This window comes from Lygodium microphyllum, chromosome 28 (genome assembly GCF_053477565.2).
Source record: "Lygodium microphyllum isolate KBCC chromosome 28, Lygodium_microphyllum_v1.1.10, whole genome shotgun sequence".
Classification (NCBI taxonomy): domain Eukaryota; kingdom Viridiplantae; phylum Streptophyta; class Polypodiopsida; order Schizaeales; family Lygodiaceae; genus Lygodium; species Lygodium microphyllum.
This window is the reverse complement of record NC_141162.1, coordinates 3,174,775-3,202,348: the sequence shown is the minus strand read 5'-3', so window position 1 is coordinate 3,202,348 and position 27,574 is coordinate 3,174,775. Positions and strand designations below refer to the sequence as shown.

General features: G+C 41.9%; 1 protein-coding gene across 1 annotated transcript in view; it reads left to right on the top strand.

Annotated features, from left to right (window-relative positions):
- Positions 1 to 23,915, top strand: part of LOC148011134 (uncharacterized) — a 53,908-nt gene extending 29,993 nt beyond the window's left edge. The window contains exon 2 of the mRNA XM_087670638.1: positions 23,232 to 23,915. Coding sequence (XP_087526764.1) covers positions 23,232 to 23,599 — 368 coding nt within the window. The 3' untranslated portion in view covers positions 23,600 to 23,915. The remainder of the gene's footprint in view (positions 1 to 23,231) is intronic.
- Positions 23,916 to 27,574: the final 3,659 nt, after the last annotated feature.

Here is a 27,574-nt window from a genome sequence, read left to right as displayed (position 1 = left end):
ATGAGGGTGAGTATGTCTCACATGCCTTTGAGCAGTTATGTGATGAGAGGGGTATTAAGCGTCAGTTGACCGCCCCCTACATCCCCCCCAAGAATGGTTTGGCTGAGCGGATGAATAGAACCATCCAGGAGCGTGTATGTAGTATGCTTAGCCACGCAGGCCTACCATAGAGCTTTTGGGCTGAGGCAGTTAGTACAACTGTGCATGTCATAAACAGATCACCTTTTAGTGGTTTGGATTTCCAGATTGCAGAGGAGGTATGGATTGGAAAACCTCCCTCTTATGTGCATCTCCGTGTCTTTGGATGTGGGGCATTTTGCCATGTGCCCAGGGAGAAGAGAAGTAAGCTGGATTCTAAGAGTATCAAATGCATTTTCGTTGGTTATGGGGATGCAAGCGAGATGGGTTACCGTCTCTGGGATCCGTAGGTGCGGAAAGTCATTTGCAGTCATGATGTAGTTTTCCATGAAGACAAGATGTATCGGCAGCCTGAGAGAGTTGTTGAGATCCGCAGGGTCATATTTTAGGAGGAGCCGAGAGCTCCCGCACAGCTAGTTGAACAACCTACAGTTGCAGCAGATGCTCATGGTCAGGGTATTAGACAGGCAGCTGGGCAGGCAGCAGAGCCTGCCATGAGAGGGTCTACGAGAGATAGACGTCCACTTGATAGATTTCAGCCCTCCATGCATTATGTCTTGGTTACAAATGTAGAAGAGCCTTTCACTTATAATGAGGCTATGCGCAAGGGTGACAGTCACTCCTCGGAGAGGGCTATGCAGTTTGAGATAGACTCCTTGTATAATAATAAGACTTGGGATTTGATTTCCTTGTCTACGGGCAAGAAGGCTTTGCCATGCAAGTAGGTTTATAAGCTGAAAAGTATCCCTGGACACCCCAAGCTGGCAAACAAGGCTAGATTGGTAGCAAAGGGTTTTAAGCAGGAGCATGGTGTGGACTTTGATGAGGTTTTTTCTCCTGTAGTTAAGATGACCACCCTGCACTTAGTCTTAGCTTTGGTTGCTCAGTTTGACTTGGATTTATACCAGATGGATGTCAAGACAGCTTTCTTACATGGGGACTTGCATGATGAGATTTATATGGAGCAGCCTAAGGGCTTTGTAGAACCTGGCAAGGAGCACCTAGTGTGCAAATTAAAGAAAAGTCTTTATGGCTTGAAGCAGGCATCTAGGGAGTGGTATCATAAGTTTGATGCCTTTATGCAGTCACAGGGCTACAGCAGGAGTGCTATGGATCCGTGTCTTTATATGAAGAAAGCCCGTGATGGTTCTTTATTGATTTTCGTCCTCTATGTGGATGATATGCTGATAGTAGGGAAAGCTCATGATGAGCTAGATGCTTTTAAGGCTCAGCTCAATAAGAGCTTTGAGATGAAAAATCTAGGACAGGCCGCTCACATACTTGGTATGCGTATTAGACGCGACAGGCATCAGGGACTCCTCTACTTGTCACAGAGGGAGTACATTCATAAAGTCATTGAGCGCTTTCGTATGCAGGACGTAAAGCTTATTGGTTGTCCATTGTTTTCTTATGTGAAGGTATCACAGGCTAATTGTCCGTAGACAGATGAGCAGAGGGCCGAGATGGCCAAGATTCCCTATGTATCCGCAGTGGGCAGTCTTATGTATGCCATGATAGCCACTTGTCCAGATATTGCCTTTGTAGTTGGTGTTATGGCACACTATATGGCTACACCTGGCAAGAAGCATTGGGATGCCGTGAAGGGTATCATGAGGTACTTGAAGGGCAGTGCAGATATGTGTAAAATATTACACGGCGCAGCGAATAGAATCTGAGAAAGAGATAGAGAGTACACAACAGATAAGAGGGGAATCAGTAAATTCTTTAACTCCAAACAACTGATACAAAGATGGCTCTGTCCACCCGTGTGCTTCCACTGTAAGAAGCTTAGATGGCGATCTAGACAGAAGATAGGTGAAGAGCTTAAGGCTAGCTGGAACAACAACTCTGACTAGGTGAAAGATGAGTGAATGATGACTGCGAAGGGGTTTAGCTTTTATAGCCCGCGAAGGTCGTTAGGTCGGCCTGCTGACCGACCTACCATATGAGCCTCCACTAGTCGACCAGGGAATATTTCCTTTATCATCGGGCCGGGGGCGCTGCCCCCGGACCCCCGCCAGGGGGGCCGTTGGCCCCCCTGGGACCCCCCAGCCAGGGGCTGCATAATAGGGGCCCCTTTTAACTCCCTTACATCACAACTCGATGCAATGCGCCTCGAGTTGCTACCAGCTTAACCACTCCATCTAACCCAAAGATTAGATCCACAATGGTCACCTTTTTGCCATCCGGTCACATAGACCTCATCTGATATACAAGTCAAGACTCCACCAATGTCCGGGCTCACACTTGGCTTCTCCTCATAATAGGGGCCTTACAACTTTGAGCACCATGGATTATTGGTAGGACCTAATGAGGGTGGGGCATTGATCATATCCAACATATGTGCATATGCTATGGCAGCTAGGATACAGGAGTCGTGGGGTACACTGACTCTGATTATGCAAGACATGCAGATAGTAGGAAGTTCACTTTCGGCTATGTATTCACATATGCTGGAGGTGCTGTTTCTTGGATGTCCAGGGTGCAGAAATGCACGGCCCTTTCTACTACAGAGGCCGAGTATGTTGCATCCATTGAGGCTTGCAAGGAGGCGATTTGGTTGGGTCGTTTGGTTGCTGATCTTGGTATTGATGTTATCCCTACACTGCATTCGGATTCTATGAGTACTATTCAGTTAGCCAAGAATCCGGTCTTCCATGCGAAGATGAAACACATTGAGGTGAGGTATCGCTTCATACGTGGGGTCGTTGAGGACAAGTCTGTTGACCTTGTCAAGATCTCGACTGACCAGAATTCTGCAAATCTGCTCACGAAAAGCCTCTCTACAAAGTGCTTTGCCTTCCTCAAGAGGTTGATGGGTGTGGGATGAGATGGTGTCTTTCCTCATCCTGTTGTACATGTGTGCATGTTGTACTGTCCTTTTTTTTTTTATAACTCCTCACTAGGGCAGATTCGCCTTTAAGTGGGAGGTTGTTGGGGGTAAAGGCACCTCCGTCTAGCTGCCTGTGTATTACTACACTGACATTCACCGCAACTGCACACTGCAGGTGGCGGGCGCCCGTCACGGTTCCTTCATTCTTTATTCTTTTAGTGACAGTTTGAATAAAGGAAGGCCCGATCACACATTGTGACTGTTGGAGTTCCCATTTCTTGTCTCTCTCTTTCTTGCTCTTGCTCTCCCGCCATAGCTCTCGAGTCCAAGCTTTGATGCTTCTTACATTTCAGCAGAAGACGAAGCGGGATGCGGACTTCTTTGATGAGTCATCATTTGTCTCAAATTTCGACTCAGATCCTCCGGCCAATCCCATGAGGCTTTTGCAGCTTTAGAGAGGGGTTCGAAGACAAAGAAGTCAAAGGCCCAGTGTTACCATTGCGGCCATAAAGGCCATTTACGGAAGGACTGCAAAGCGTTAGCGGCTTTCAAGAAGAAAAAGGAGCAGAAGACGAAGCGGGATGCGGACTCCTATGACGAGTCATCATTTGCCTCAGATTTCGACTCAGATCCTCCGGCCAAGGCGAAGTCCAAGGTGCGGAAGAGATCCTCTTCTTTGGATCGTGGGAAGGGCATGGTGGCCCCTTCCTCAGCTGCTTTCTAGTGGTGGTGATGAGGTCATCTCTCACGACCCTCCAATGCCAGAGAGGGAGTGTGAGAGGGTGGTGAGATGGGGCAGCCATGCCTCATCTATGTTGCTATACAGATGCACAGGATCCAGAGAGGGACATCCTTGAGGCATCGACCAAAGTTTGGCAGGTTCAAATCGTGGAGCTGGGATTGACGTCCAGGTTCATGATGGGTTGGTTATTTGATAGAGAGCGGGTGGCTTTCATTTGGAGCTCAAATGAGGGGACACTTTGTCGGTCTGGCCAAAGAAGGGGAATCCATGGTCATTTATGCACTGTAGCATTGGTGACAAGATGGTCACGTGTGCTGCATCAGAGGCATTGTTGACAGATATTGAGAGCTGCTATGATCTTCTTTATCTTCAGGAGCTGGTACAATCGGCATCGACATCAGGTTCTCTTTGAGGCACCTTGGTGGTGGCTTGTGCACCCACTACTTGGGTATCCATGGTTCTACTCTGATGAACATTGTTGTATGTACTATGATGCGACATTATCATTGTATATTGTATTGTATTAGATCACCCATGATCTGAGAGAGGGTGTTAGTAGATTAATTAGTTCATGGTTGAGTCTGTACATGTGGTACAACAAGTTTGGCACAGAGATATTTTAGCCATTTTATTTGCCATCATTTATTATTGTGTTTTGGCATTATTTGCAGCCAATCGGCCAGCATTTAATGTTGGCCGACCAATCATATTTTTGGCATTTATTTGGCCTATATATTCTCAGGCTCCCTTCTCCACATTCATTCATCACTTGATAGTTCTTGGGGAGAAGGAGCATGTGCCAGCGCCTCCACAGCTGGTGACTTACATTGCTTCTATACTGCCTCATGTCTTGGTATATGGATTCGTTTCCCGAGCATACATCTGAGTTCTCTTCTGTATTGTGTTCTTTCTTTTCCTTTCTTTTTTGTCTTGTGTTTCGGTAGTTTATTACAGCTTATGTTTACGCTTCCATTGTTGCACCACTTTTGACACTTGACAGTGTTTATCCTCTATAGTTACCTCATTCTAATTTCTCTGTATGTGCCAATAGAGGTAGTGAAAGTGTTGATCCAGAGAAACCCTTCTTGGCTGCCTTTTTGCAGCTCTTGACAATGCTTATCCTCTACATTTACCTCATTCTGATTTCTCTGTATATGTCAATAGAGGTAGTGAAATGTTGCGAGCAAGGTTTATCAGCCAAAGTCTTCACATGTACCATGATGAGATTGACTATTGCAAGGAAAGCACTCAAAGCAAGCTAGATTGCATTACGACGATCAACATCATGCAAGACGTTTTGCCTCTTTTGTTGCAAGGAAAACCATCAATGCAGACCAGACTGGCTTTAGTGGGGAAGAACAGCTCAATCAACATGGTGCAAGTCCTTTGGACCTCAAAAGGATGCCAAGGCAATGTATACACTATGTGGTTTTGAAAGATGTACATCTGCTGTTTACTGTCAAAATTTCAAGAACTGTGGTAAGAGAATAGAATCCTAGAAACCCTAGGAAGTTGAGCAAGGTGGTTTTCAGGAGAAGCCTGCAGAAACCATTGTTGCAAATGGGGACTCCAGGACTTCCTCTTATCCAAAATCTCCCTATAGAGCTTCTCCATACAGAGCTTCTCCCTTCAACGCTTTCCCTTTAGCTTGATCTTTCCACTCCAGACGTTGTTACCAAGTACAAGCTCGCAACAGAAATTGCAAACAAGGCTTTGCAGCAGGTTATTACTGAATGCAAGCCTGGGGTAAAGGTCATGGACCTCTTGGGTGCCGCATTGATGGTTTCATAGCTGTTGTTGCTCATACGCATGTTATTCAAGAGGGGCCTGTTACAGAAAGAGCTGCAGAGATGTTATGGCTGCCACTAGTACAGCGGCAGAATATGCTCTGAGGCTGATCAAGCCTGGAAAGAAGAACAAGGATGTGACTGATGCTCTGCGCAAGGTTGCTGCTGCTCATGACTGCAAGATTGCTGAGGGTTTTTTGAGTCAGCAAATGAAACAGTTTGTCATTGATGCGAACAAGGTTACAGTCAGTGAGTAATCCAGAGACTAGAGTTGATGATGTTGAGTTTGAGGAAAATGAAGTCTATGCTTTAGACATTGTCAAGAGTACTGGTGGTGTACTGAGAGAGCTCTTGATTGGGGTGCCGGTGGAGCCAAACTTGTTTGTCGATGATCAAGCCAGAGAGAGTTGCTAGTTTGGCATACCTTCCTCCATTTTACCTCCAGCTTCTGAAAAGTCTTCAATGCTGCATGTTTTCTTCTTGGAAATGTCTCTAGCTTCTAAAAAGTTTCAATGTTGTTGGTCTTCTTCTTGGGAATGTCCACTGGTCACTCCAATGCTCCTTGCCATGTCTGTACATGTGTGCCTAACGTTCTTGGATTTGTGTGAGTGAAAAGGGGGGACTAAATGAAATATGACTCACTAGGTCAAGAACCTGAGAAGCTTTGATACCACTTGTCGAGGAGAGGATTGGAGAAAGAGAAAGAGGAGAGAGAAGATTGTAGAAGAGAGAGAAGAGGTGCAGAAGAGAAAGAGAGTGACGAGAAGAGAGACTAGAAAAGGAGAGAGAAATACTGAAAGAGAGAGAGGGCAGCCATGAAAGCTCAGAAAGAGAGGAGATGAAGGAGACTTGAGAGAGAGAAGATGAAGGAGACTTGTGTTATGTCAAAAAGTGGATATAAAATGATTGGTACCTTCACCTTTTATACTTGCTCCTATGTACCTTATTTTCCATCTCTTACATTTCATCCCCACTCAAAAGAAGTTTTTGTCCTAAAAAACATTGGTTAGCTGAATGTAAAGGGAATCAGAGTACTACTCTGTTACAAGTGACTACAAAAATAGGAAAAGTACTAATATATACTAAGTAATAGATGGAATCAGAAGTGGAAAAGCAGATAGACCATATGGACATCTATTTGAACTGATAAAACTGAGAACTAGACTACCATAACTCCAAGAAAAGACACATGCAAACAATAGGCAACTTGTTGTATACTACAGACCCCGTTGTAGTAAAATTGAGATATCTTTTGATGGGCATAGCCAAATCAAGTGTGCTATGAGTCAAAAGAAAGCACATTGTATATACTTTCAGTCCATATAAGCGTGACTCCTCTGCAATCAAATCAGAATCAAAAGTGAGGCCAAACAGAGAGCTATCTACAAATTTTCTGCAATAGATTAAGAGATAAATCGACTAGTCTTCAGCCAAATAAACCTCTGAAAGATAAACATTTGGATCCCAATATGGATGTTGGCCTAATGAAGGTGCAAAATCTTACCCCTAACCTCCTGGATCAAAAGGTATACCATCATAATAATGATCAAGAGGAGAAAAACCGTTATCAAATTCATAATCTTGACCACCTAGGTCAAATGGGTAGGAAGAAAGATCCCCATAATCATAACCATAATCATACCATCATCCATCAGATTATAACCATCATGAGTCCCATGTACATCCTCATTATCAGCATACAAGTGATCGAAATCATTACCCAAGTCTTTATAACCATAATTATATGCATACCACCCATCTTTTAGTTGGTGAAAATCCTAATTGAGTGTGATGTGAACAAACGTGGGATCTAGAGTATGGCAGTAGCTATGGTGGATCGAAGAGAAAGATTAAGCTCATGATGACATAGAAAAGACTTGACTTGTTACATAAGTGAATTAGGTTCTAAGATTAAGACTTGGACTCATAGACACAATCTTGTGTATAAGACTAACAATGACCAAGACACTAATTGAAATAGTAAAGTATCATGATATTGCATTCATCATATATTAAAGTGGCAGTTAAGTACAATGCTTTATTGTTGTCGGATGGGTAGCAGTTTTCCTTTCTGTGTATATGGGATTCAGTCTGCTTGCATGTCCTAAGTCTAAACTGCCTCATAGAAAGAGGCCACAGTGGGTGTGATTGTAAATCTCAACACGTGAGCTGATGCATATCCTTAACTAATATATCGTAAGCATGATCAAGAATTTCAAAGTCTTCATTTTCAGTATGCTCATGCTCATGCTCAAATGGTCCATAAGGCTAATTACTTACCAAGTGATCCTCATATACATTGTTTTCTACTAGAGGATCATCTTGTTGATCAACTTGGTTTTCTTCGTATGGGTGGTCTTCATGTTTTTCATCTTGATTAAGTGTAAACTAATGCTCAATAAGATTATCACGAGGTTGCTTTATCATGAAGACATGTATTTTTGAAACCTCACTTAACACGCGGATTAATATTTAATCACATGATTAAGTAAATGTTGCACATGTGAGGTGCGACAAGGGTTAAAGTAAATTTACAAGCCCTAAACCCGAGGAAATCATGGAATGTCAAAGGCAAAAGTTGCTATAAGTTATGCCGCACAGGTACTTGGTGGTATATGGTGCCAGTTATTGGCCTAGGTTATTCAATTGGTGACACTAGAGAAGTGGCATTTAATGGTACCTAACGCCAATCTAATAATCAAAGATAGCATAGAGACACTTGGGAATGAAAGTTCCCTAGCCAATTTAATTATTGGCCAATTAGATAATTTTTTAGGGTATCGAAATAATTATTAGATTAATTTTCAGTATTTAAAGATTGAAAATTAATATTTAATTATGGTTAATGCTGGAAAACCCATTTGGAAAGGTTGCCACTTGTCAAAAATGCCCATGCAAGACTAAAAAACGTCTTAAGAGACCGGAGAGAGGCGTTTTTAGTGTATTTAGCCTGCAAGAGAGAGGGAGGAGATGCTGCTGGTTTGATTTGCAGCCATTGGAGGACCTTCTGAGGTAGCCAAGGGTTGGAGAAGACCAATAAACAGCAGGTGACAGCATCTACAGGCTGTTGAGATAGGGCAGCAGCAATAAATGATTGATTTTCTTTAGTTCTTTGCATCTACAAGCTGTTGTGGCAGGGCGATTCTTCGCGACAACTTTGAATTTTCTCTCTCTACAGCCTTCTCTCTCATTTCCTAGCCTTGCTTTAAAGATCTCAGCATTTGGACCCTTAGAGGCTGAGAAATTGCAAATTTCTATGCTGTAAACCTTAATTTACAGTAGAAATTAGGGTTTAGCAACAGCCTCCGGAAGCATGTCAAAAATTGGAACCTCCAACATGGATTTTTCAAGGCTGAAGGTGAATTTCAGCTAAATTCAGGTGGAGGACTAGCCAGCCATTGAATTTGGGGCATTTCTATTGTCTACGAAGTAGGTGAAGGCCAATTAAGTGCCCGAATCAAGGGGCAAATCAGATTGAACTTGCTGGTCACTTTGGACAGCAAGGGGAGTTTGGATTGCGAAGGGGATCAGGAGAATCCCATTGTAAATCAACTTTTTTTTCAATAAAGCTAAAGAAATACAAAAAGGAGCGCTAATTTTGGGGCCAATTGGGTGTGCATTGTCCAAGATCAGTAGGTAAATTTGTATTTTCAGATTTGCATTAATTGTTTGCTGCTGTAATTAAGTTGTAATCAAGGGTTTACCACCCATCCACGAAAGGAAGGCTTGTTACATACTCCAAGACTCTAAAATCTTCAACATACCATCTTCATGTGTGAGTATCTCATATGATTCTTCAATTAATATGTCATCAGTTTGTACGTCTTGCTCATCATTGTTTCCTTCTTGTACATCTTCTTGAGTTTTGTCTTCTTCTTGTTCATCTTCTTGTTGATCATGTTGCTCATTATCTGCTTCTTGTTGTTAAGGTTGCTCATTGCTCTCTTCTTCATCATTAGCACCCTAAAAAGAACTCATCATTACATTTGGGTGATCATGAGGTATAAATTGATCGGGATATGGGATACCATGGTAGTTATGAACTTGTTGATGATCAAAGTTAGAAGAGTATTGATATGATAAGCATGTTCATTATCGTCACGTTCGTAAGGTGACTGCTGAATCAAGGAAGGTTTTGTCAAAGTGAAGCAATGCGGAAGCGAATGACCAAGACAACGGGTGAATAGAGAGAGAAAGTGAAACACAGAAAATCTGCAGTGAAGAATGCTGGATAAGGATGCATAAATATACACGGGTGCAGAATGAATATTTGCGTATGTCTCTACCTTGAAGATCTTAGTCTCCGTCAGCCTTGAGGGCAGTCTCCAAAGTGTGCAACGTGAAATCTGTGAAAACAACTGACCAAGTCTGCTGAAATCAAAGCATATAAATAGGCAGGAAAAAATGCCATAAATAATGCAGGTTGGTTGCATTTAATGTACATGATTGGATAGCAGTTGTCTGATTGACCAGCTGCCACGTGGCACTCCATCTGCACCTGTCGCCTGTTGCATCAGTTGCTCTTGTTGCTCCTATGTGTCTAAGGAATGTCTAGCTCTGACGCCCTCTCTCAGATCTTGGACACGGTAGAAGACTAAGGGATTTGGAGTGCTGTGGAAATAAATCCTGGGGAAGCGCCTTGGTAAACAAGTCTGCAAGATTGTCCTCTGTCTTGCAATAGACCAAGGGAAATGGTCTCAGCTTGAAGCTTCTCCCGAATTGAAATGGTATCGGATCTCAATATGCTTCGTTCGAGCATGAAACACAGGATTCCTGGCCAAGGCAATGCAACTCTCATTGTGGCACTGAAGAAGAGTAGGACATGTCTCCGGATAACTAAGCTCCTCTAGTAGCTTGCAAAGCCACACTGTCTCAGATGTAGTAGAAGGCGCTACTTGATACTCCGCCTCAATCGAAGAGAGGGCAACCGTAGGCTGCTTCTTGCTGCTCTAGGAAACAACATCAGCACCCAAGGTAAGACAATTACATGTGGTGGACCTTTGATGATCCACATCACCAGCCCAATTTGAATCACTCCAACCTGTAAGAACCAAGTTCGTAGCATTTGTACCAATAGGATAATAGATCTCAAGGTCAAGAGTCTCCCATAGGAACCGCAAAATCCTCACCTATAGCATAACATAAACCAACACGGGTATTAAGAAGTCTTGGTTCCTCTGAGAATGCCGCGAGCCATCCTGTGCATCATGAAGAGTGTCACGAGCCCAACAACGAGAAGGCCAGATCTTGCATCGTCGCTCTCCATCTGTTGACGTTTCTGGAAGGTCCACCGACAGTGGGGGAGCAATCAGTGAATCCAATAGCTGAGAACTAAGCTCCTCATCAGAAGAAGAGTCCTCAAGAGGCACAAGCTCCAGAGGAAGAGTCGCTGGGGCCCAACTATCATCGAGATCTCCAAGAACAGGGTGTTCCGCACCCCCCTTTGGGGTTGGAACTTCCACAAACCAAACATTACAGCTTGTGTAGACATCTCGCTTAACATGGTCATACAATCGGTAGCCTTGAGACTATGAGTTATAGCCCATAAACACCTGTCTTTTGGAAGCCGCTTCAAATTTCTCAGGGTGTATCTTGGGATGTGAACATAGGCATTACACCTAAAAACCTTGAAATAAAAAACATTTGGCTTGGACCCAAAGTACGCCTCATATGGAGTCGTACCAACGATTAAGGATGTGAACTGCGGGAGCAGCAACCTCAGCCCACAGACATTGAGGTATTTGACAATGCTCCATCATGGTACGGGCCAACTCGTCTTGGTTACATTGCGATTCTTCTGCTTCAAGATGTTATTCTCCTGAGGGGTGTTTGTATTGGCAAACTCTTGGTGAATACCACGATCTGCACAAAAACGAGTAAACTCATCAGAATCAAATTCTCCACCCTTATCCAATCGTAAGGTCTTCAGTTTCCGGTCCGATTGATTCTCCTCAAAGAGCAACTAATCCTTAAAGTTGGAGAAAGCCTTCGACTTCAGCTTCAAGAAATAAGTCCATATAATCCTGTTGTAATCATCCACAATGAGCATGAAATACAAGCTCCTGCTAAGGGACTTTGTCCTCATCGGTCCACAAAGATCGGTAGAAACAAGCTCCAAGGGTGCGGAAGACCACTTCGAAGCCTTGTTGGGAACATCACGAGTTTGCTTCCCACGGATGTAGGATACACAAGGCTGTTGGCTCACCACAATATCCGGCAAACCTCGAATAAGCTGTCCCTTGGATGCCTTCCGAAGGTAATCATAATTAAAGTGACCAAACAGAGCATGCCAAAGCTCGGATTGAGTTTGGGAGGTAAGAAGAAGAGAAGTCAAGGTAGAAGAAGACCGTAACTTGTAGACTCCATTCTCCTATTGACCAGAAGAAAAAACCTATCTCGATCCATGATCAAGAATCTGAAAAGAATCCTCATCAAATTCGACCAAAAGGCGGAGGGCACAAATCTTGTGCACCGAAAGAAGATGCTGTCCCAAAGCTAGTACATAAAGTACCTTGGACGTATGGGCAGTGCCACGTCCATTTGGAATAAGATGCATGTTGCTTTGTCCCTATATAAAGGAATAGACGAACTATCCCCAAAAGAATCTGGCCATGCGAAGGTTGCAAATGAGCAAACACCTGCGGAAGGAGAAGTTGTGTGCCCGGAGGCATCACTGTCGACAATCCACTCCCGAGTGTATGGGGCTGTCAACGTAGTATCAGAAGCCATTTGGGTCGAATCATCAACCAACTCCAAGTGGAGAAAAGCAGCTGATGAGGGAGCAACTCCGAATCCTTTGAAGATTTCTCCTTCTTCTTCTTCTCCTCCTCCTCCTCCTTGTTGGGGCAATCCTTCCAATGACCTATTTTGCCACAAATGTGACAAGTAGACTCCTTTTCTTTGTCCTTCTTAGATTTGTCCTCCTTCTTTTGATCCTTCCCCTTCTTTTAAGAGAATTGACCAACCAAGGCCTCAGATTTTGAAGCATTGGTCCCTTTTAATTGCTCCTCTTGGTCCAAGACCATAGGAACCAACTCTTCCCACCAAAGAGTCTCAGACCTCCTTGAAGCAATTAAGGCAGAATAAAAACCATTGAAGCAAGGCGGTAACTATGAAAGAAGATTATTGCCATGTCTTCAGAAGTGATAATCTTCCTTGCGTTTTGAACCTGCATCTGAGGCCGCCTCAACTTGTTGATATGCTACTCCCGCATAGAAGATGACTTGTTGACACTCATTGTTTGCATTTGCACTTCCAAAGAAACTTGCTTCATGACGGTCATCTGATTGTACATCTGATCAAGCTCCAACCATATCTCTCGGGCCACCGTCAAATGCTCGATATGAGAGATAACAACTATAGTACATGAGAGAAATAAAAACGAGCGAATGTTGGGAATAAAGGCCTCATGCCTTTAAATGTGCTCGGGTGTGAACACACCCTTAGCACTTGTACTCACATATATATATCTATCTAAAAACCTAAAGGTACACACTCGTCATTGTACCTAAAAACGTGCACTCTCTGCTCTTCTCTCTCTCACTCACTCACTCTCTCTCTCTCCGCGACTAAGTAATACCTACTATCTCGATCTTCATGCCTGACCCGACACTACAAACTAGTATCAGAGCAGGCAAGAGATAGCTCAGGTGTTATAGGAGTCCTAGGTGGACTCGAGAAACGTCCGTAGACAGTCAGGTACGAACGGCAATCATTGGCAGGCAACAGTTGCAGGCAGTGAGAACAATCGACAACTGTAAACATCGTGGGTAGTCGCAGGCAGTGAGGATAGTCGACAGCTACAGGTATCGTGAACAGGCGCCATGTGAGACTCCAGCGAGGAGACAGGTCACGGTGGGCAGCGGAAAGCTCGTGATGGGGCAGTAGTCGGCGGGACAGGTCCAGCGCGTGGTGTCATGGGACGGCGGTCGGGTAGGCGATGTGACGCCCGACAGGTCACGGACTTGGACGTGGGTCAACGAACCCCTCGTCACTTTTTTTTTTCAAATTTTGAGTTTGCGTTTATCCTCTCTCCTTCAGGTGTCCGCGCGTGTAAGCACTATGTGCAAATCTGTGCAGGTTTAGGCCCAGAAATTTGGGGCTTTTCTCGAATTTGGGGATCTTAACTTAGAATTGGACAAAGTGACTTGGAATTTGTAAAGTTGGTGCACATTTGCTCGGGAATTTTGGGGCTTTTCACATTTTATTGAAATTCTTTCAATTTCTCTGAAATTAGTGCATGCAAGACTTGCAAAACTTGGGGATTTGTCCAAATTTGATGCGAGCAAGATGCAATAGTGTTATTTGTCTCAGAAATTGCAGGAATTTGTGACATTTTGTCCCCGACATTTGGGGCTTTTCATGTACGTGCATAAATTGGGCTGAAATTTACCCAATTTCTCGACATTGATGCACATTGGACCCCCATGCAATTTGGGGCTTTTGCAAATTGAGAAAAATCTGTGCAGCATTTGGTCATTTTATGTACATGGAGGTTCAATTCCATGCAATTTGGACATCAACACTTGGTAAAATGTGGGGGTTTTGCTTAAATCGCTCTATTTTGGCAAAATTGGCATGTTCTATGCATGACAAAGAAAATGCAGATGTGTGGTTGATGCTTTGAGCACAAAAATTTTGGGGCTTTTGACCGTTCGTGTCAAATTAATGCCCGTGGGTACATGTACAACAGAAATTGTAGCTAAAATTTGGGATTTCTCGTGTAATGTGATGCATATGCCCTTGGAACAGCTGTAATCAATTGTGGAATGCTACAGCACATGGTTTGGTGCTTCTGAAAATTTAATTACAGATCTGAAATCTGTGCTTCTAAGTGGTCATTTATTGCTGGTTGGTACTTGTTTGTACCTTAGTCACTTGGGTGACAGTTTTGGGTCTGTATTTGCTGTTTTTTGGTCACATTTGGGCTGAGAATCATGGCTGGCAGCAATGACAGCAGTAGTCTAATCTAATGCACATAAAGCAGCTTGAAGGATCACATAACTTTGGAGTCTGGCAAAAACAGTGCTACAATATCTTGTTGCAGAAGAAGCAAGCAGAGCCAATTAAGACCAAAGGGGCAAAGCCTGTAGATATGGAAGAGGAAGATTGGGATGAGTTAAATGAGCTTGCACGCTCAACCATTGAGTTGTCGATTTCTGATGCCTTGCTGTTTAACATTGAAGGTTTGGATTCTACATATGCTATTTGGATCGACTGGAAGAACTATGCATAGAAGAGTATTGTAAGCAAAGTATATTGGCTGAAAAAGCTTATGGATTTGCGTATGAAAGAGGGTACAACAATGTCTATTCACTTGAGTGAGTTTAACTCCATTTTCAGCAAGATGGTTGCCTTGAAGTTCATGATTGATAAGGAATTTAAGGTTACTTTCTTGCTTTGCACTCTACGAGAGAGTTGGGATACTTTCAGGATTGCATGAGCAATTCTAATGTGATCCTTTTGGATGCTCATGTAGAGAGTGCTCTACTCATGGAAGAAATGAATCGGCAGAACAATGCATCCAGTAAGTCTTCCAATGCTTTGCATACTAGGGGCAAATCACAGAAGAAAGACAAATATGATAGCAAGGGACGCAGTAAATCGCGTGGCAAAGATGTTGAATGCCATCATTGTGGCAAGAAGGGTCACTTTAAACGTGATTGTCACAAATGGAAGAAAGAGAAAGGAAAGGGCAAGAAGACAGTGATAGCAAGGAAGAGAAGAAAGACGGTCAGCCTAAGTAGAGCAATGCCAAAATTGAAGAGGTAAATGTAGTCACTCATGACAGTGATAGTGGGAGTGACGTACTCTTTGTCTCTTCACACTTTGGTGCACATGCTTTACTTGTAGATACAGATGATGACATGCATACCTGGATTTTCTATTCAGGTGCTTCCTTTCATGTCACCCCTCATCGTGAGTGGTTCTTTTCCTATACAGGGGGTGGACATGGTGTTGTCCATCTTGGGGACAACTGTGTATGTGACGTTGCAAGTATTGGCAGTGTGCAGTTGTTGTTTCAACATGGCTCTATCTTTATACTTCAGCATATACAGCATGTATCTCAACTCAAGAAGAGCTTGATTAGCACAGGGCAGCTAGATGATGATGGATTTCATACCACCTTTGGTGATGGAAAATGGAAGATCTGTAAGGGATCTAGGGTTATCGCCAGAGGTTGCAAGAGTGATACTTTGTATCCACTTCATGTATCTAGTGTGCATGACCATGCTGTTGCCGTGACCGAGTAGCCAAGCGTTTCCTTGTGGCATGGCCAGTTGGGACACATGAGTCAAACATGAATGAAAGTGCTTTCTCATTTGGGTTACTTGCCTTGTCTTCGCTATGCTGATTTTGAGTAGTGTGATCATTGTATTGATGGTAAACATGCACAGACGTCTCATAAAAAATCTCTTTTTTTGAAATCTTTTCCTCTAGAGTTAATACATTCGGATGTATGTCAGATGACGGGATTATCTTTAGGGGAAAAGAAATATTTTGTCACCTTTGTCGATGATGCTACACGAAAGGTATGGGTTTATTCTATTCGTAGCAAGGATGAAGTGCTTGACAAGTTTAAAAAATTCTTGGCATTGGTTAAAAATCAGACTGATAAGACACTTAAGTGTTTTGGCTCTGACAATGGTGGGGAATATGTGTCCAAGGCCTTTGAGGCATTTTGTGATAGCAAAGGGATAAAGGGGGAGCTCACTGCCTCTCATAATCCACCCCAAAATGGAGTTGCAGAGCGTATGAATCGGACCATACAGGATAAGGTCCGTACGATGCTGTCTCATGCTGTATTACCCCATGGTCTTTGGGTAGAGGCTATTATGATAGCCGTACACTTGATTAATTTGTCACCAAACAGGTCTTTGGGAGGGGAGGGAGTTCACCAAGAAGCATGGTCGGGCAAGCCACCTTCATATGCTCATCTGAAAGTATTTGGTTGCGAGGCTTTTGTGCACGTTCGTAAAGAAAAACGTAGCAAACTTGAGCCAGAGTCCTGTAAATGCATTTTCCTAGGATATGGTGACGAGGGTTAAATGGGCTATAGATTGTGGGATCTCGAGAAAAGGAAAGTAATACGCAACAATGATGTTAACTTTCGGGAAGATCGCTTGCATAAACAACCTGAAAAGACTAAGGAGGTCCATAGGGTTGTATTCCAGGAAGAAATACCTTTTGGATAGCAAAATGTGCCCGTTGTACAACAGCAAATACCTGCTGTAAATGAACCTGTAAATGTGGAAAATGATGCTGGAAATGATCAGCCAGCTATTGCTCTTGATAATGAGCTACTACATGTGTAGGAACAGCCAGGACAGCAAGCTGATAATGTTGATTTGCAGGCTGAAATGCCAGGACAGCAAGCTGAAAATGGTCAACTACTAGCAAACAATGATCATTGGGTTAGGAGATTGTCTAGGGCTACTAGACAACCTGATAGATTCATTCCTGGTGCAAATTATGTGGCTGATTATGTCATGTTGACAGACTGTGGTGAACCGTCTTGCTTCAAGGAAGCAATGGACAGACAAGACATCAAGAAATGGTATAAAGCCATGTTGTCAGAAATGGAATCTCTCGAGTAAAATGGCACTTGGGGGTTGAAAATCATGGCTGGTAGCACTTACAACAGTAATCTCATGCACATTAAGAAGCTTGAAAGAGCACATAACTTTGCAATCTGGCAAAAACAGTGCTACAATATCCTGTTGCAGAAGAAGCAAGTAGAGCCGATTAAGACCAAAGGGGCAAAGCTCGCAGATATGGACGAGGAAGATTGGGATGAGTTAAATGAGCTTGCACGCTTAACCATTGAGCTGTCGATTTCTGATGCCTTGCTGTTTAACATTGAAGGTTTGGATTTTGCATATGCTATTTGAACTCGACTGGAAGAACTATATTCATAGAAGAGTGCTGCAAGCAAAGTGTATTGGCTAAAAAAGCTTATGGATTTGCGTATGAAAGAGGGTACAACAATGTCTATTCACTTGAGTGAGTTTAACTCCATTTTCAGCAAGATGGTTGCCTTGAAGTTCATGATTGATGAGGAATTTAAGGCTACTTTCTTGCTTTGCACTCTACGAGAGAGTTGGGATACATTCAGGACTGCCATGAGCAATTCTAATGCGATTCTTTTGTATGCTGATGTAGAGAATGCTCTACTCATGGAAGAAATGAATCGGCAGAACAATGCATTCAGTAAGTCTTCCAGTGCTTTGCATACTAGGGGCAAATCACAGTAGAAAGGCAAATATGCTAGCAAGGGACGCAGTAAATCGCGTGGCAAAGATGTTGAATGCCATCATTGTGGCAAGAAGGGTCAGTTTAAACGTGACTGTTACAAATGGAAGAAAGAGAATGGAAAGGGCAAGAAGATAAATGATAGCAAGGAAGAGAAAAAAGGCAGTCAGCCTAAGAAGAGCAATGTCAAAATTGAAGAGGTGAATGTAGTTACTCATGACAGTGATAGTGGGAGTGACGTACTCTTTGTCTCTTCACACTTTGGTGCACATGCTTTACTTGTAGATACAGATGATGACATGCATACCTGGATTTTCTATTTAGGTGCTTCCTTTCATGTCACCCCTCATCATGAGTGGTTCTTTTCCTATACAGGGGGTTGACATAGTATTGTTCATCTTGGGGACAACTATGTATGTAACATTGCAGGTATTGGCAGTGTGCAGTTGCAGTTTGAGCATGGTTTTCTCTTCAAACTTCAGCATGTACGGCATGTACCTCAGCTCAAGAAGAGCTTGATTAGCACAGGGCAGCTAGATGATGATGGATTTCATACCACCTTTGGTGATGGGAAGCGGAAGATCTGTAAGGGATCTAGAGTGACTGCCATAGGTTGTAAAAGTGATACCTTGTATCCTCTCCATGTATCTAGTGGTGCCTTCTTCGATTGTCTTGCCTTTCAAGCAATCTTGGCTTATTAATAGTGGTGCCTTGAGTCATATCACTCCCCGAGGTGATTTGTTACAAGATCTTTGTCCATTAGAGGGTATTGTCACTATTGGTGACATTTCTTCAGTGCTTATTGGTGGTTTTGGCACCTTGCCTCTATTGTTTGAGTGTCCATTGACCTTTGTTTTTGAGGCCCTATATCTTTCGAATTTGGGATTCCCTCTTCTCTTAGTTTGTGGCCTTTCCTGTCTCGAGACCCACATTGTTTTCACGGACCCAGCCATCTTTGTTAGGGATTTCTCTATAGAAGCCACTTTTGTGACAGGTTGGTAAGAGAGTGAGCTATCTATGCTTCATTTCCCTTCCATTGTGCAGGGCCCTTCGAGGCACCTTTCTATTACCACACCTATTTGCAATTGTGCACCATCTATTCCACAGTTTTCATCCCATCCGCCACCATCTCCCTTGGTAGTTCCCTCACACCTTCCATCGCTTTCAGAAGGGGATGATATTGGTGATGTGGCTCTTGATTTTCTCGCCCTTTGTGTTTCAGAGGGGGGCTTCCTAGGATCGTGAGGAGTTGCTTCTAAGTTTCTAGTCTACTTTGGGCCTTTCCGTTATGCAGCTACCTCTTTTCTTTGTCATGGAGCCACCATCCCTTGATACTTGGCTCTTGGTCCTTGTTGCGTCTATGCAACTTATGACGCTCTTGATAGTTTCTCGCTTTCGTCTTATGGTTGGGTTAGAGGCTTGGCTCACCCATCCTTGACTCGAGTTTTTTTAGCGTGATCCATTCAAGGCTTCTCCATTTCCATTTCCCTTTGGTGGCCTTCAGTTTGATCGGATTCTTATATAGAGAGGGGCCCCTACTCCTTGGCTGGTTTTCTTCATCGATGGACTACATGGCCTTGGTACTCTTCTTGCCACCCTCGAATCCACATCTCCTTTGGCCTTCTGTCACATCCAAGATTTGAGAGGGGTGTTTGCAGTCATGTGTGGCTTGTGTGGTGGTCTCCTCTTTGCGAGTCTCAGTTTGAGTCAAACGAAGACATTAGGAGCTTTGACATTGTATTTGTTTGTCATTTTATGTATTTTAGACACTGAAGGGCACGTTAGTGCATTTCTTTTTTTGCACTTTTGGCTATTTTTTAGTGGTTTGACCACATTTAGGGTTTTGCTTCTTTTTTGCCTATATATAGGCGGCGTGCCCTTCCCACTTTCATTATCCATCATTTATCCTTCGTAATTAACCAACCCGCCTTATTCTCTCATCCCCTTGCTACCGTTTGGCGCCCATAGTGATGTGTAGAGTTGGGTGTTGGGGTTGACTGTTGCAACCTTGCACCTTTAGTCATTGCAATTGCATCATAGAGACATGAAACGGGGAATAGAAGCGAGGAATGGGGACGGTGCTGGTGACGGGGACATGAAACTTAGGGATTGGGGACATGGGAACGAAAACAACATTAAAAAATGAAAATTAATTAAAAAAATAATATTTCATTCATAATTCATGTGGAGTACTAAAGCCAAGGTATATAATCCACAATGACAAATTAATATTTCAAGCAATTCATGTGATGCCATAGAAACATGAAACGGGGAACGGAAATGAGGAATGGGGACGGTGTTGGTGACGGGGACATGAAACTTAGTGAACGGAGACATGGGAACGGGAACGGCATTAAAAAATTAAAATTGATTAAAAAAATAATATTTCATTCATAATTCATGTGGAGTACTAAAGCCAAGGTATATAATCCACAATGACAAATTAATATTTCAATCAATTTATGTGGTGCCATGGACAGAGCCAAGGCAGGCATGCGAGCGAGAGACAGGTAGGCCGCAGGCGATGGTGGTGGGAGATAGGCGTGTGATTCGACAAGTGGTAAATTGGAGTAGTCAACTGGTCACTCTACAAGTAAGTTTTGTGTCACGTGGCGTTCCCTGTCATGCTCTTGACCGGGAATGTTCCATCCAATAGGGACACGATTCGAAACAGATTTCGGTCTGAAATGACATTTCGGCATCCGAGGGGGACTGTTGTGACCATTCCCTGTCACTGAGTCACATTGTTCCTTCTCTCTCTCTTCTGCGTTCTCTTTTGGTCTCCTCTTTGTGTGCACTTCCTTCTTTCGGTTGCGTACTCTCACACCTTCACCTCTTACTTCATGCATGTCTTGTTTTCCTTGCCTTTCCTACACATTAGCAAGCACTCATGTGTGACCACTCTGTTCAGCTTGCTAAATAGGTGCAAATCATGCAGATTTTTGATGTCCATCTCTCCCTTAGTTGCTCTCCAAAAGGCCCTATCACACACGTGTAAAGTGCCCCTTAACAATCTAAAGTAAGGCTCCTCAATCTTGGGTAGATAGGATAGGAGACTGTGTTAGTAGTCATGTTCGTCTTGCAATGTCATCTGCTTGTGAGCCTCAATTTGCATCAGATAGGGACATTAGGAGCTTTGACATGTCTGTCATGTGTTTTGATGGAGGAGAAAGCTCTTTCTAGAGCACGCATTTCTTTTTTAGTCAGTCTAGGTGTGCTCACGTTGCACATGCAACTAGTTCTCAGTCTTTCTTATGGCCAGAAATCAGTATGTGTGTGTGGAGTAGGGCGGCAGCATTTTGTACATCAGATGTGGTTGGTTGGCCAGTTCATCTGGTTGACCGCAGTTTTTAGGCCCTAGTCTGCTGGTTGGCCAGTTTTAGGGATTTTTGGCTATATATAGCTAGCCCTCCACTTGGCTGAAACACAAGTTTTCAGCCTGTTGTTTGCTGTAGAAAACACAGATTTTTTGTGATTTACAGGTGCTTTCAACAAAGGTGAGACCTCTACAAGTTTTTCTTTGCATGTGTAGTTGGTTATTTTCTTAGTTTGGGCTCTTCTACAGCCAAACACAGCAGATTTAGTGTGCTTGCGGTGGTTCCAAGGCTTTGATGACTCAAATGAGGAGTCTTTACATTCAACATTAGGGATCTGATCTTATTATTCTTGTACTTTATATGGATGCCATGCTTGTCAATATGACCAATGTTGGTCAAATTGCAGCATTTAAGGCTGATTTACAGCAGACCTTGGGCATGATAGGTCTTGATCAACCCCACTATTACTTGGGTATCCAATTTGCCAATTGAGGGGAGCATCATTGTGACACAATCCAAGTATATTGGACAGCTTCTTTAGCACTTCTAGTTTGAGGATTGCAAGCTTGTGTCTACTTCCTTGGAGCTTGGTTTCAGATTCACTTTTGATGATGGTAGTGAATCCTTTGACACTACTTTATATTATTAGGTTGTTGGATGCTTGATTTATCTATGTCACAAGAGGCCCAATCTTCAATTTGTTGTCTCCTAGTTGAGCAGGTTTATGTACATATCCCTTCAGTACTTCATTGGTAGGTAGTAAAGCGTGTTTTTTGGTACCGTAAAGGCACCTAGGACCTGGCCTTTTCTACAGTGCTAATTCTTCACTCTCTTTGTATGGATATTTTGATAGTGATTGGGTTGGATGTTTAGGTTCTAGTGTCTCTCATAGTGACAACTACTACTTTTTGGGTACATCTCTTGTCTCTTGGTTCAGCAAGAAACAAACTACAATTGCTACTTCCAATTCTGAAGTCGAGTATAGAGCAACGTTCACAGCCATAGTGGAGTGTGTTTTGGCTTCGCAGGTTATTTGCAAATCCTCATGTACACCAGACGACTCCGACACTTATCTACACTAATCGCTAGAGTGGTTAAGCCATTAGGGTTTCATATTATAATTTTAGCCTAATGGCATTCTCATTGTGATCCTCTTTGAGCGTTATACTTTCTCTCACTCATTAATACATCGCTTCTCATTTGTGATGGAGTGTTGTTGCGCATCGATTAATTCATTCATTCTTCATATAATTAATCACACAATTACTCCACACTTGGGCCAACAAATGGCATAAGTAGCTGAGGAAATAGTGCATGTGAAGCTTGAACATTCACTGAAAGGTTGTGCAGAAAACACGAAGGTTGATGATGGCTTCTGCGTTAGCATACTTACAGAAATATTGTGCTTGAGATGCCACAACCTTTTGTGGTTTGTTTGAAATCATAGCTTGTGTGTTAACATACTTCTATAAACATTGTGCTTAGATAGCTCACCTTTGTGTGAATGTGTCTGCTAAGTCGATAAATTTAGATTTATAGGATAATCCCTTTTGGAAAGATTTGTACTGTAACCTGTTTGCAGAATGTTGGATCCGTAAGTAGTAATCTTAATAAAAATCTTCACATAATCTGTGAAAATCGTTAAACATAGGAAAGATTTGGCTCCATAATTTTATATTAAAAAAATCAAGGAACTTGCTACTTGCTAAACCAAGTTGGTGAGACACTACTTGTAGTTATTTCTGTCAATGTGCCCTTTATGGTCATTGGATATCTACCTTTGTTATGGGAATATTGGCTCTAGAGAATGGGGCTAGCAGTATAATAGGATAAACATTATCGTATTTGGAGTGTGTTGATCAAACTATGCATCGGCTTGATAGGGGTGTTCACATGTAGCCTAAGCTTATTGAGTCTTGCAAAGCTCTTCAGTTGACACCCTTGATATAATTTTAGTTAGAAAAGTGTCTTTAATACTGTCACATTCCATAGTTCACTTGTCCAGTGTGGAAATCCGATTCTACATTGGTGAAAGGTGGAATTCTGCAGGATTCTTGTGATGCTCTTGCATATGGCCTACATGTTGTCCCCATCTTGAGTTCAATGTTTGTGTCACAGTTTATTCAACCGTTTCTGATTTTGTTTTTACTGTGAACCTTCAGATGGTCATACTTTGGCTTCAAATACAAGGCCTGGAATTGTAGCTTCAGTGCAGTTTCAAAAGCAAGGATCCAAAGTTCTACCCAAATGGAAAGGCCCTTCAGATGAAATCTCAATGATCTATGGTGATTGGATTGAGGAAGATGAATGGGACAATCCGCTTACAAATGTGATATTAGACGGTGTTCAGCAAACTTCTAAAGTTCATAAGGTTATGGATCCCAAAAGTGAACGTGTTCTCCATTCTCAGCAAAGCTATATCCAGTCTGGTAATTTGCTGGGGATTTCTGTGCAGAAAGAAAGACAGGAAATGATTAGTCTCAATGGAAGCAGCTCTGTAGTTGAAGATGGATGGGATGGAGAGCTATAATTGTTTTTGAAACAGTGTTTCCTTGTACGTATGGCTTGAGGTGGTCTGTTCTGGGATATAGTGATCCCATCTTTTACTTCTTTGTCGAAGGAACTTTCTGTAATCTCATTGGCTCCTATATGTCTATTAAATGGATGAGCTGGATTTTTGGACTAAGGACTATTTACGCGGGAAATTCAACTAGGGATCCTGTGCACACATGCATTTATGCACACTAAATTGATAGTTGGTGTGTGCAGGTTGATATTCATGTCAATGAGGGTAATGGCCAGCTTCACCTCGTCAATGAGGGTAATGGCCAGCTTTTCTTACACTGCATAAATCACAAGCATTCAGCAATTTGGATTTTGGTAACATTTGGGTAACTTTATTGTGACGATTGCTAGTTGAGGGTTTTGGTTTATTCAGTTAGTGTCTGCAGGTTGATATTCATGATGACATATGCATGTTCTCAATTGTTCGCTATTCTTATAATCTTTTAAGATCTAGAACTGGGCATTGTGAGCTTTCTGCAAGTCGAGGGTTTTGGTTTTACTCTCTTAGTATAAATTTATTGGGGCTTGGAGTCTTAGAAAGTACAATTTTCAGTTAGGATAAGACAGTAGATGTGAACTTCAGGTTAGCATTATTATTGGGGCTTGGAGTCTTAGAAAGTACAATTTTCAGTTAGGAAAAGACAGTAGATGTGAGCTTCAGGTTAGCAAATGTTCATGGGGTGTTGGGAGACAATAGTGTCTTTTCGATACCTGAAATCTTTAAGTCAGTGCTGAAGTTTTGATTCAGCTGACTGACTATATGTTGGGAACTCGCATGGTCTTTGAGAAGCTGCTCCAGGATATGAAAAATGTTTCAAGGATGTGCAAATTGGCTATATCTCGATTCTAATAATTATTGTTGTTACCTTGTTTAGGCCACGTGATAGCGTACTCACCCGCATAGGTTGAAACTAGGGAGGCTGCTTAACCTTTTGCAAACTTGTGTGAGTGAAGCGCAGATGAAATGAGTTTTTGTTCACATTGTCGTGTTTGTTCAGGTTTACATACAGGAATGTTTGATGCGGACAACTTTACAGAAAGTTTTGCACTAGTCTAAATGTGCCATGAACTGGCCTTATGCTAGTCATTCAGCAATGCTTAAATTGTACCTTTCAATGAGTTTCCAGTTGGGAAATACCCCTTTGGTTCGCTCTATTTTCAGCAATCTCCATCTTTCACCCTCAGAAATAGGCTTCCATTGTTGACCTTTTGATCTGTTAGATGCAGGTTAGTAGAGGTACATTTATATTGACGACTTGGCATTGAATCAATGATTATTAGATTGTTACGATGCTTTAATATAGATCATGGTCTTCATAGTTAGAAGCACACACAGGTTATGGCATGATGGCCACAATTAAATAGAGGATATGGCTTGACAGTCATAACTAATTGCCATGTCTTTTTTGGATGGCATGTGGTTCAACGAGGCTTATAAGACTTGGCTTTTATTATAGCCTTTGCCTAAGAAAAGGCATTTGCTTGTACATTAGTAGGGGGAGATGTGAATAGTAGAAGAGAGAACTCATAGTTCCTTTTATAAATTTGATGCTTTGTGCGAGAGAGAGAGAGAGAGAGAGAGAGAGAGAGAGAGAGAGAGAGAGAGAGAGAGAGAGAGGCCTTAGGGTGCATCGGACAAAACAACACAACTCAAGATTTTAGTTACAATCCACTTGGGGGTATCATTGGTGCAAGTGATGTTGAAGTGCTAAAGTTACAAGCATTATCACATACATTGGTGATAATGTTCCTTTGATTTTTTGAGATAAGTTGTTATGAACTACACAAGAAGAGTGAGAAAGGTTGTGGAATATACATGTGAGACACGAGATTACAGACTCTTTAAGATGAGTTGAAACAATGGGAAGTTGGGACAAGATGGAAAAACAAGATGGTCTGGGATGACTTGAAAGAGAGAGAGAGAGAGAGAGAGAGAGAGAGAGAGAGAGAGAGAGATTTTAGGTGTTTAGTTACAAGTTTGTGGTTCTTGTAGTTGTGAAAATTTCTCAAGTTTGCTGAAAGTCCCCCATAGGATTGACTACAGTTGGTCAAATTAGATCATAGGAATTGACCAAAAAGTTCCAAGCAAGGCTACTTGGAAGTTAGAAATAATGTCTAAAGATATTGGAATTGCAATAATATGATTGAAAGAAGCTAGTATGTGTTACAAGTTTTGACAGCAAAAGATCAATGCAGGAAATGACACCCCATTGTTGCCTAGTTACCACAATGGCCTTCCATGCACACAGACTTGATAAATTTCCCATTCACTAAGTTAACCCTTTGATGCACAGAGCATTTTGTAGCTATGTAAAAAAGGTGAATCATAGTTGGTCATATTCATAGGCTATGAGGGTGATTACAGATGTTGATCGACTTTCTTTAGCTATGAGGTTGAGCTTCGAGCTAAAATAGGCAATATTTTGTAGCTTTTCTGTGCTCTTGACATCATTTTGATATCCTTATTCAGGAACTATATGTATTGTGGTGCCTAATATTTTAGCTATTTCTATGGACAACAAAGAAAGTTGTGGGAGAGTTCATGGAGAATTTCTAAACTACTTGATTGGAGAATAAAATTGACAAAGATCATTGGCTTGAAATCTTGTATAATAAATCAAAATCTTGTGATTGTCTTGAAGACCAAGTTATTTCTAGGGTGACAATGTCAATCACCCATTGATGTAGATTTTAAAGTTCTTACATATGCTTTTGCTTCAATAGTTTGTCAAAGTGGAGCAAAATATGCTATTTGGGATGAGAATCTCTTCTATATGTAGAATGTTCAATTAGTGGAGATATTTGTGCAAATATTCAAATTTTTATGTGGCCATGACAAAATGAAGCTCTTATTCAAGAGGTAGCTCTGCTTTTAGTGTTGTACATCAAGATATATAGATATTGAGGCCAATACGAGGAGAATATGATGATTGCAATACAAAACCTTTCTAGGCAAATGAAGGATTTGACTTTGCACATTATAGAAAATACTATAGAAGGAAGAGGATGAGGATACATTGGAGGGCTTGACATTGTTAAATGAACATGAAAGATACAAATTATAGGATTTATGTGTGTGATGTGAAAAATAGAGTCGATGACTATGTAGTTGATTTAAAGAAAATGCTAAATGTAGCAGATTTATAAATGAAGAAAAAGGGAAGAAAGTTGTATTGTTGGACTTGAAAATAGAAAATGATGATGATGATGCTAAAAAGAATAAAGAAAATCATGTTCAACATAGAAATAGAGGGCAATCACATCAATGAAAAAAAGAGGTGTAAAAAAAAGTAGTAAACAAAGGATTAGCTTTGGTTGAAGGATAGAAAAAATATAATTTATGGTAGGATATATAAATCTAGTGGAGTGAGTCTAAGATAGGAATTGTAGTAGTGCATGAGTGAGCCTAATAGAGGGATGGCAATATTGCGTAAGATTGAGGATCTATAATATATTTTTTTCTCAAGTGCATGCTTAGCACAAAGGAAGTAGTATTCAAGAGGCATATGTAGTCGGGAGAGAGAAAGCTTGTTGCATAACTCAAACTTGGACAAAAAGCCTTAAATTGGGCTATCAATGTTTAGAATTTAATAGTGTGGGGATAATTATACAAAGATATAGGTTATGCTCATAGGTCTTGGAGCTTTGCTTTGTTGGGGAGATCACATTGTGGGTGGCATAAAAGATTGGGTGAAGGGAGCATTGAGAACAACATTTTACACATCTATAAGGTCCCTTATGATGATGACTATAGTTCAAAGGATGAGAAGATTAATTAAATTGGGGACGACCGCACAATAGGTGCCATTGATGATTGGACGAAGGTATGATCAACCTTTATGGCCATACATGATTGAGGGAAAAATCTCGTTTGTTTAAGTACTAGATTCATAATGGAGGAAGAATATGGAAAAGAAAAGAAAGATGACAATGACTACAC